This window comes from Hemibagrus wyckioides, linkage group LG06 (genome assembly GCF_019097595.1).
Source record: "Hemibagrus wyckioides isolate EC202008001 linkage group LG06, SWU_Hwy_1.0, whole genome shotgun sequence".
NCBI classification, from domain to species: domain Eukaryota; kingdom Metazoa; phylum Chordata; class Actinopteri; order Siluriformes; family Bagridae; genus Hemibagrus; species Hemibagrus wyckioides.
Genome location: NC_080715.1, coordinates 4,438,681 through 4,449,504, shown reverse-complemented (window position 1 = coordinate 4,449,504; position 10,824 = coordinate 4,438,681). Strand labels below are relative to the sequence as shown.

Below are 10,824 nucleotides of genomic sequence, written 5' to 3'. Positions count from 1 at the left end.
ATGTTTTAAAGGCCATCAAGGTTTCTTCCACATATCATGTCAGAGAGTATTTCCTCACCACCATCACCTCTGGCCTGGACATTAGGGATAAATTTATAAATTATATCCTAAATTTGCATATTTCTATAAAGCTGCTTTGTGACAGTGTCCATTGTTAAAAGCTTTATGCAAATAAAATAAATGGAATTGACATCAAATTCTGGGGGGAAAAATCTCTAGAAATTTATCTTTTCTAAAAATGCCAAGACTTTTGAACAAACATGAATCTGCAAATCAGAAACACACTACATCATGCTAACATCCCATCCATGATACATATATATATATTTTTTTTTAAAGTGGGTATAAACAATGGACTGATGGATGAATTTATTTTTAGACTTTCAGAGTTCACCCCAAAATAAGTATATAAAGCTAGAATTATAGACAGGAACTCAAAAATCCCTCTCAACTGTGGATACTGGTCCTTTATTTAAAAAAAATAAAATAAAAATGACTCTTGGACCTTTTCAGAAAACGTGAGCTATTCTTTTTTACTACAATCCTGGTGCATATTTGTATTTTTGTACTTTGTTTATTTCTTTGTTTTGCTGTTTGCTGTTGTTTTTTGTGTGGATTTGCAGTATTAGCATCTCAGAGGAATCTAAGCTTCAATTTTTTAAACTCATTTTACTGTATATCTGGATTTTTGTGTTTTTTTAAAATTCTCAGTTGGATGTTTTCTTTCATGTAGAGCGGTCAGACTACGGTCATTTCTTTTATCAGACTTAATGTATATTTCCCCATTTTATTTAAATACTAAAAAAATACATTGGCAGTATTAGCAACCGAGTTTATATTTAACTGTGTTCTTTAAACCTTTGTGATTCCAAACCTACTTTATATTTTCCAAATCAGAGCATGTGTATGTTTACAATATCCACAACTCAGTTTACATGTTTCTGCTGTTTATCTTTTTCAAAATATGACATACTTTCTTATTTATTTATTTATTTATTTATTTATTTATTTATTTATTTATTTATTTATTTATTTATTTATTTATTTATATACATATATAGTTTGTTTGTTTACTTACTTACTTACATAGTTAATCATTTCCATATTTATTCATTTATAATTTATTTGTTTGCTTGCTCAATTGCATATTTTTAAATGTATTTATTTATTTATTGTTTATGTGTTACTTATCTACTTACTCATTTATTTATTGTCTGTTTGTTTGTGTGTTACCTATCTACTTACTCATTTATTTATTTATTTATTGCTTGTTTGTTTATTATTTATTTATTTATTTATTGTTTACTTACTTACATAGTTACTCATTTACATATTTATTTATTGTTTATTTGCTTCCTCACTTACATATCTATCTATCTATCTATCTATCTATCTATCTATCTATCTATCTATCTATCTATCTATCTATCTATCTATCTATCTATCTATTTGTTTGTTTATATTTGCTTGATTATTTATTGGATTATTTGTTCATATGTACATTTTTGTACATGTCCAATAAGTGCATTTTTCCCCCTAAAATGAATATAAATATATACTATAGGAGAAGGTGTACATATTTGTATTTTTTCAGCCCGACTCATTAAACTCCACTAAGAAAAGTCCCCGAAGTATGAACATGTAAATATTTCAACAATCAAAATGTTAAACAGATGAAAATAAAAGCCACATTATTTGTGTGTAAGCCTCACGTGTTGCAGATTTCACTTTCACTATCTCTTCTCGCAGTTTCTGAGAGATTTTCACCATCGGTTTTAGAAAAGAAAAAAGTAAAGCAATTTTATAAAACATCAAACACACCACTGACACATATTTTAGAAAAATAAAAACAGAACAGAAACATTTCGAAAGTCTGATAGATAAAGATGAACAGTTGATTTTGAGACTGGATCCTTGTTAGAAGTCTGAACCTGGCTTTGTCACGCTGCAGGGTGTGAGGTGAGTCTCATGTGTTTCAGTGGGACTGACCAGGCTGTAGGTCAGGTAGGGAGATGATGTAAAACACATTACAGGATTCTAATCAGAGGGGAATTCCCTGGAGCTAAAAAATAAAATCAAGTGTTTCCTGGTTAATGGAAATGTTGTTTCCTTGTACAGTTTCCCTCTTGGCTCAGGTGCCAGGCATGGTGCAAACACAGCTCTACAAAAAAAGAAAGCTGTCCTCCAGCCTGATATTGTAGCCCTTTACACCTCTCTCTTTCTCTCTTTCTCTCCACACCTATGCATATGAATAGTATATATAGTTTTTGTTTGTGTAGTGAACTAGACAGAACCTTTGTTGCCAGATCTCTCCTCAAGCTCCTTTAAACAGTGTATTTCATGATTATGATTTATAAAAATGTCTATTTCAATAATGCAGCTTTATTCTAATGTACAATTTTTGCATATAGGGTGATGGTGGTTTAGAGGCTTAGTATATCTGCTGTACACCTCCATGGTTGGAGGTTCGATTCCTGCCTCTGCCCTTTACATGTTTTCCTAGTGCTTCGGGGCTTTCCTCCGGGTTCCTCCCCAGTCTGAATTTATGTGATGTAGGCTGATTGGCATCTCTAAATTGTTCATAGTGTGTGAATGAGTGTGTGAGATTGTGTCCTGTAATGGCTTGCCAACTTGTTGGTGAGTCCTCCACCTTGTTCCCTGGGATAGACTCCAGGTTCCTCATGACCCTGTGTGGTTTGGTGGCACTACAGGAGATGAATGGATGGATTTCACATGTTGTGTACACTGTGAACAAAATGAAGAAGACCAAGAAATATATTTTATACAAAAGTCAAAGTAGTAGCGTCGCTTTCCCTCAGCACCAGGGTTTCAGAGTCAATCCTGTGCTCATGTTACTGTTGTTGTTTTGTTTAATGTGTTCTCTTTGTGTCTTTGTGGGTTTACTCTCTGGGTTCTCTGGGTTTCTCTGGGTTTCTCTTACCTTAAAAAAAAAAAACATGCTACACTAAACTCTCCCTGTGATATCTCTGTTTTTTTATAGAGAAAAAAATCAAATGATATGAGTTTAAAAGTTCAGAATATAATAGAAATCTTGACCTTTTTTCTTCTTTTTCTTCTTCTTCTTCTTCTTCTTCTTCTTCTTCTTCTTCTTCTAAGGTTCTATCTGGTTGAAGAGCCAATTCGAGAGGCATCAACTGGCCAGCAACTAACAAAAACTCTCAACAATTACATGAAAGTTTTTAGCTCGATCAACCTAATCAACTTCATCTCATTAAATAAATAATAAGTAAGAATAATATTCCACTGATAAGTTCTAAATATTTTCCCTTGTGGTGTTTTACCCCTGACTACTGAATAAGGAAGCTGACTGAGATCGAGGTTTTCTCCTGTAGAAAATCCATCAGGACCATGTGATTTATCAGAATCCAGAAATCAACATCTCTGTATATTAAAACCCGATTAGTGGCTAAGAATGTAAAATTGTGAAATATAACTTGTTTTAAGGAATTAAATAGATTTGCATTTTTCTTTTGAGGGATTTTTTAAAATGAAAAGCCGAGATTACGTACACAAATCTATCTATCTATCTATCTATCTATCTATCTATCTATCTATCTATCTATCTATCTATCTGTCTGTCTGTCTGTCTGTCTGTCTATCTTTGCATGTTACTATTTTCGAGGTAGCAAAGCGGTAAATCTGGCAACCCAGCAGTGTGCAGAAGTGAAAGAGGTGTAGACAGTGGAGAACACGGCGTGGCCAGAGAGTTCGAGAGTGACAGAACCTGAAATCTAGGGTTTTATTTTGCAGTGAGCTCTGAAGAGATCTATACTCCAACCCTGGGATTTAAACCTCTGATTTCTTTGAATTGAATTAGAAGAAGTTAAAACTGGAGGCTTTGGGCTTTCGGAGCTGATTGAACTCCAGTTCATATAATAAACTAGAAATCTATTCGCGGTTTCTTCTTTTTTGTTGGGTTTTTTTTTCTTGCTGTTTTTCCCCTTCTTCTTCGTCTTCGTCTTCATCCTCAGCAGCAGGATGAGTCAATGGAAACAAATCCAGCAGCTGGACATGAAGTTCTTGGAGCAGGTGGATTATTTTTATGATGATAAATTTCCCATGGAGCTGAGACAGGTGCTGGCGAACTGGATCGAAAGTCAGGACTGGTAAATATATATATGGTTCCAGTTAAGAGCTTTGTCTTGTCTGATGAATTCAGGACTCAGATCTGATTCTCAGATTCATGTTGAGTCTTAGCTCGATCTTCTCGGACTGAGTGGACAGTGAAATTTCCAGAGGAAGCGTTTATAATGATTCCAAAAATGCGCATTTTTGAAAATACTTATAAACCCACGCAGGTATAAGCGAACACATTTCTGACCGTATTCACGAGACGAAAATTCTATTTATTTACTTCCATTTAAACTTTTTAACGTGATTTGAAACACATGTGAACTGAAACTGGACGTTTTTTCGTTTTTTTTTTTTTTTTTTTTTAGATAAATTGAGATTATTTGAAATAATATTAAATTAGACGAAATCGACTTCAATCCTGTTTTGTTGAATTTAAAGTTTCAGAAATTATGAAAAAATACATATAAATATATATTTTACAGTTGTAGTTAAAAAAGAATGAATGTAAAATGCGAAGTCTTTAAAATGGCAGTAAGAACGGGAAATGCGCACAGAAAAACAAAACAAAAAGAAAACAGTATGGTTTCCGTATAATCGCAAAAATACAAAAGTGACAAGCGGCAAAACGTTTGGAATAAAATACAACTAGAGTGTTAACAATAGAGTAAAGTCAATTCTATATTTGCAAATAATTCATTAAAGGTGAAAGCAGCAGTGCCGCGCGCGTGCCGTCCAAGCCGTCGCGAGATCAAGCTGAAATTGTTTTGTTTCTGGTCCAAAATTAATATTGGATAAAATTAGAAAATATCACCATAAACACATATAGCTGGTGTATACTGTCTTGCACACAGTCACCTTAAGACTTTCAGAAAAATAAATGCATTACACACGCCCGAAAACGCATCGTTTCCAGGCGGGTTTTTTTTTTTTTTGATGCACAAACCACAAATATTCCTTTAAATGATTTAAGCTGAAGTTATCATAAACTACATAAACACAGCATGGTATATGCTTATATGGTGTGTGGGAGGGGAGGACACTATAAACATCACTGCTGGCGATCATAAACAAATGCACGTGACAGGTGTGAGAGGTCTGCGCTTCATCATCCTTCTTCTTAACCTCAGCAACAGATAAAGCGACGGACTTATTTAAAATATACTTTCTATTTCTCGCACTATTCGGAAAACAAAGAGACCGAACACAACCTGGATTACAGTTCAGATAATAAGCCTCTTGAAAGAGGTTTTCCTCCTAGACGCTCAACACCGTTTGCATTTAAAATCCGATTAAAGTATTAAGGGAACCTTTGTGTGTTTATTTTCGGTACACAAGCTGCGGTTCAGCTGTTCATACACCGCTCCTGCTCTCACGCACCCAGTGTGAAACCACACCAAGTCACTACATATTCGCTGTAAAGAATAATAAATCTGCAGGATGTGGAAATTCAACCAAAAGACACCGTTTGATTAGAGTAAAAGGCTCATCACCATCATCATCATCATCATCATCATCAAGTAAAGACTGAAACTTGCATCTCAAAACCAGAAGATTTTTTCCCCCTTCTTTCTACATGACTGCTGTTCTTATTGAACACTCTGGAGTCATGCCGTTACAGGAAAATAACTAAGTGATAAAGTTCCGCTTATCACTCTACTGTAGCCGATTACTGTCCTAGACTCTTGAAGACACAGCTCTTAATAGAAGCTAAAACGGTTGGATGACTTGCTTTATATATGGTTATATGAGGAAGTGGTAGCTTAGTAGTGAAGGTGCTGGACTACAGATCGGAAGGTTGTGAGTTTGAGCAAGGCCCTTAACCCAGTCACTCTGGATAAAGGTGTCTGCTTAATGCCAGGAATGTAAATGTGTTTTGATTTTTTTAATTATTATTATTTATACAAAATTAGTATTCAGACCCAGTACAATTCAAACCAGTTAAATTTCAAATTCAAAATCAGTATAAATTTATTTATACAATATAATGTACAAGTACACAACCTCAGGCTATACACAACCTATATAGAACCCCAAGGATCCTCTTGTTTTAAAAAAAGAGTGTAGAACAGAAAAACCCTGAACGGTTTTATTCCTCAGCAATCTGCCAACCATTATATAGACATCACAATCTGACCAATCAGAAGGCAGAATTAAGCGTTGTGGTTTAAGATGCTTTTCAGTTCCTCCTGATTTCTTGGTGTGGTTTTTGCCTTTGCACCCCCCCCCAACCTAGGTAGATCTTTACACAGAGAGTGTGAAAGCAGAAATGTGAAACATCAAACTAGTTTGCGATGACATGGCACGGGGGGTGTGTTGTGGTGTTCAGGTGAAACACAACATCACCTTGAGCTTTCGACAGAGGAAACAAATAAAGCACAGTTTAAAAAAAAAGATGTAAATAATGATATAAGTATATATTTGAATGCGAATGGGACCAAAACTTTCTGACAAAGTGTGAAAATAGACAGATACAGTGACTATGGTTTATGATGGCTAATGTTTCAGATGTAATCCACGCTAGTTACAGTAGCTAAGATAGCCAGCAAAATAAATAAATAAACACAAGTCAAAAAGGGAGAGGCAGAGCTTACAGCGCTATGTTAGTATATTAGCATTTTGAAGTACAGTGTATGATTCTTGATGTTTATCCAAGTGCATATCATGTACACATGTGTCTACACTCTTCTTTCTGTTTTTAGGGAAACAGCGATGAATCATGAGGCCATGGCCATGGTGCTCTTCAACAACTTCCTGATCCAGCTAGAGAGACACTGCACTCAGGAGCCGAACTTCCTGCACAGACACAACCTGAAGAGAATATTCCAACAGATACAGGTATGAGAGATCTTCACACATCACCTGAGCTCTGTGGCCAAACATTCAATATGATCAAACAATCCAGTTATTATACTTAACTCTCATTCAAAAGGAGTTTGTTATCTGGGCGGTCATTTAGTTACTAGAAGGATAACAGTGGCAGTGATGGATCTGGGTTTCGAGAAAGGATTAAAAGGTCCACAAAACCAAACACGGGATCGTCCAAATGTTCCATCAATATCTATACAGGAAAAGTTTCTTGATGAAATTTCTCAATAGCAATAGAGATGATGAAAAAAAAAAATCAGGGATAGAAAATAAGGACTCAATAAGGACATTTAGCATGCTCTCCTGTAAAGAAAGAAAATATGGCCATTGTTTGAAGAATAAGCTGACCTAGCGCTCGTCTGCTATGCTAACAGCTCACTTGAAGTTAAATCATAACTCTTGTCCATAAAACAATTCACTCCTTGATATAAGCAATGTCTGATGGCATTTGAAAGTTTTTTGGGCTAAAAAATAAAAGAGGTAGCTGGCTAGTTAGCACAGGAACACCCTAGCACACTTTGTCAGATATAGAAAAAAAAAACCTATGCTAGTTTATTTGCAAGTCAGTAACATGCTAGCAGTGTAAGGGTTAATGAAGCATCAGGCGCTTTTTATGACTGACTACTCACACGCGAATGGCATCAAACCACTTTATTTCCCTGAAGAACCGCATGCTGGGGTTTAATCATGTGTATGATCTGAATTTCTGCTGACTTGAGGAAATAAGATCAATGTTGAGCTAGGATAGATCTGAGGCACTTATCTCCTCATCGAGGTTTAACTTTCACAATTTTGCTAGTTGAACTGAAACTCTGTCTTTTATCAGGACTATCTGAAAGTGACAGTGAGAGTAATCACAGCTATCTGTCTTTACTCAGCGACCTTTGCTAACGTGTTATTTAGCGTTAACAAACTACAGCAGATAATAAAAAAAAAAGCTGCACTTAGACGGATATTCGTCACTTTTATACATACACAAATCAAACTGCAACTTCTAGTAAAGGTTAAGCGTGGCATAGGATGTTTCTATGGAAACAGGATGTTTCAGATAAACATTTCTCACACGCTCTGCAAAACACGCTTTTTAATTTTGTGAGAAATTTCTCTGGAAATGATTTGCATTTGAAGCATGTACACGGTTACGTCATGGAGAGATTTCTGATTTAGAAAACAACAACAACAAAAACCCCAAAATGTGAATAGAAATCAGTTACGGATTTATCAGATATAGAATTAAAAAAAAAGGGATTTAAAGAAATATTCCCGCTGAATCGTGGTGGACATTTTGACAGATGGGATCTGATTACAAACCCTACTGACATACAGCTCAAATCAAATCTGGGAAAAGGAAAAGTTTGTCAAGTTTGTTAAACTGGTTGTGTGGACGAGGCAACATTAGAATCTATAAAATTATTAGAACATTTCTATAATTATTTAGTACCATTTTTGGTAGAATTTAGCTACAGAGATATCTAATCTAATCTAAAATACATTGCTATCCTGTATTAGTGTGGAAATCAATCAGATATTATTATTTATTTATAATAATAACAATAATAATAACAATAACAACATAATATTATTATTATTATTATTATTATTATTATTATTACTATTATTATTATTAATAATAATAATAATAATAATAATAATAATAATAATAATAATAATTATTATTATTATTATTATTATTATTCAAACCTTCTTGCACTATTTAAGGCACTTGATTATATCAATGATTATTTTTCACATCATGAATATACACTTTAGATGTTTCTGGTGATTATTCTTATTTAATATTGTTTATAGGAACACTTGAGAAAAAAAACACTGCTGTAAAGTCATGTGTAGAAATTCATTTTAAAATATGTATATGTATATATATATATATATATATATATATATATATATATATATATATATATATATATATATAGGGGATTATAGTATATTGAATTTGTACTAAATAACAACAACAACAACAACAGCAAAAAAATAATAGAAAGAAAGGAAACCTTAGCTCATTTAAGTTTTTCAAAAAACAACAGGGTCCAATTCATTTAGAAATGATTCCCATGCTTCATAAAAAGAATCAGTTATGGAGTGTGAGATACATGAACATAACTCTAACACATTAATACTTTCCTCCAGCATTTCACAGAAGAGGCTCTTATCAGTAATCCAGTGTAATTAATGAAATAATGTTAAATAACCTTCAGGTAGCTTCAGAGGTTTCAAAATCACTTGCGTGAGTGTATTATGAGGCTGAGAAACCCTTGCCTGTATTTACCCCACCTTCTGCTAATCTTTTTAACAACATGCCCCCGAGGCTCTTAACTCCACCCACACTGCTATATGTTTGGAAACATGGTGGACTCCCAGCACAAGAATGAGCGCAGCGACATACTGTGAGCTAAAGACACTTTTCTCAAAAGCAACAAGAAATATGATGAGGAATAAAGTGAGAAAAACATGGTGGTGTTAGCATTTTTCCAGGATGGAGGATTGGCATGATTTTATTTTTCCTGCATGGTTTTTTAATGGAAGGCTTTAATATGACTCATATCCTGTGAGATAATTTAATCTTCCAGAATGTGTCACAACAAGGGACTTTTATCATCTCTGTCTAAACAGCTTGACAGTGACATCATGCAATGTTAATTCTAGCTAAACCATCATATAGTAAACATCATATCATGGTTCTTGAAGCTATTTCTATGATAAACGGTATTTATGCAAATATAATATATGTAAATTTATATCACATTGAGAACATTATTTCTGTTCTCATTATTTTATAAGTGTCACAGAATATCAGAATTATTTCGTCTGGCCCCGTAGTTTCTAGCAGTGTGAATAAGAAACATTTAAACAATTTGTTCCAGTGTTGCTATAGTTCATTGACAGAGAATGAGCGCGTTACTGTGGAAAGAAAAGTGTGTCGCAACTGGGTTTAGATATTCACACCACTTCCTACACACTGTGGGGGAAGGGAAGGGGGTATTCTAGCTGTATTTGTTATGTTCAGTGGTATCGCACACTTGAGGGGAAGTGAGACAACAGCATACGTGCAAACAACTGGCCCTCTGAGCTTTGTACTGTTGTTTAGAGATAATCTGAGAATGTGTAGAAGAAAAAAAACATCACCGATATGTTCACAGGCTCAGGTGCACCTCTAAGGTCAAAACCTAAATAAATCCAAGTTTGGACACTTCCCTCTCAGGTAGAGGTTCATGTAGAATCATTTTTGGGAACCCTTAAGTATCCAAAGGACCCTTTATTTAGAACACTAGAGTTGAAAATGAACTCCAGGAACACATAGTGCCAGGTTCTTCAGAGGTTCTTTATGAGTTCACTGAATAACTAATGGTTCTGCTTCTAATCATCTGATGGAGAACTCTTACGGTTGTGTGGTTGTCGAAATTTATTTAAGTTTAATCAGAAGAATCACTAAAAGAATCAGTAAAATCTCTATCAGAAGATCTGAAGCCAAACCCTTAGCTATTCAGTGAACTCATAAAGAACCCCTGAAAAACCCGGTACTATGTGGAGTAAACTCTAGGTTCTAAGGAAACTGTTCTTTGGCTATTTAAGGGTCCCAAAAATTGCATCTATTTGGAAATTTCCGTCTCAGAGATAACCTTTAAATATTCTTATAAATGCATAACAATTTGCCAAGTTTCACTTGACTCATTTGATTCATCTGATTAATTTCAATCTGTTAGCTAAACTCTGTTTATTTTATTTTTTAACTTATATAACTTATTTTTTTAACTTATAAGTTATAAAAACTTCAAGTACAAAAACGTATCCTCAGAATAGACAATGCAACATAAACGTCTCAAATATCATCCTTTTCCCAAA

The 10,824-nt window shown here is 34.3% G+C and overlaps 1 protein-coding gene across 2 annotated transcripts in view; it reads left to right on the top strand.

The window, feature by feature from the left end:
- Window positions 1-3,718: 3,718 nt before the first annotated feature.
- The window catches only part of stat4 (signal transducer and activator of transcription 4), a 33,486-nt gene continuing 26,380 nt past the window's right edge, over window positions 3,719-10,824 (top strand). For both annotated transcript variants that reach the window (XM_058392217.1, XM_058392216.1), the window contains exons 1-2: window positions 3,719-4,127; window positions 6,795-6,930. In XM_058392217.1, the coding sequence (XP_058248200.1) occupies window positions 4,000-4,127; window positions 6,795-6,930 (264 nt within the window). In that variant the 5' untranslated portion in view covers window positions 3,719-3,999. The remainder of the gene's footprint in view (window positions 4,128-6,794; window positions 6,931-10,824) is intronic.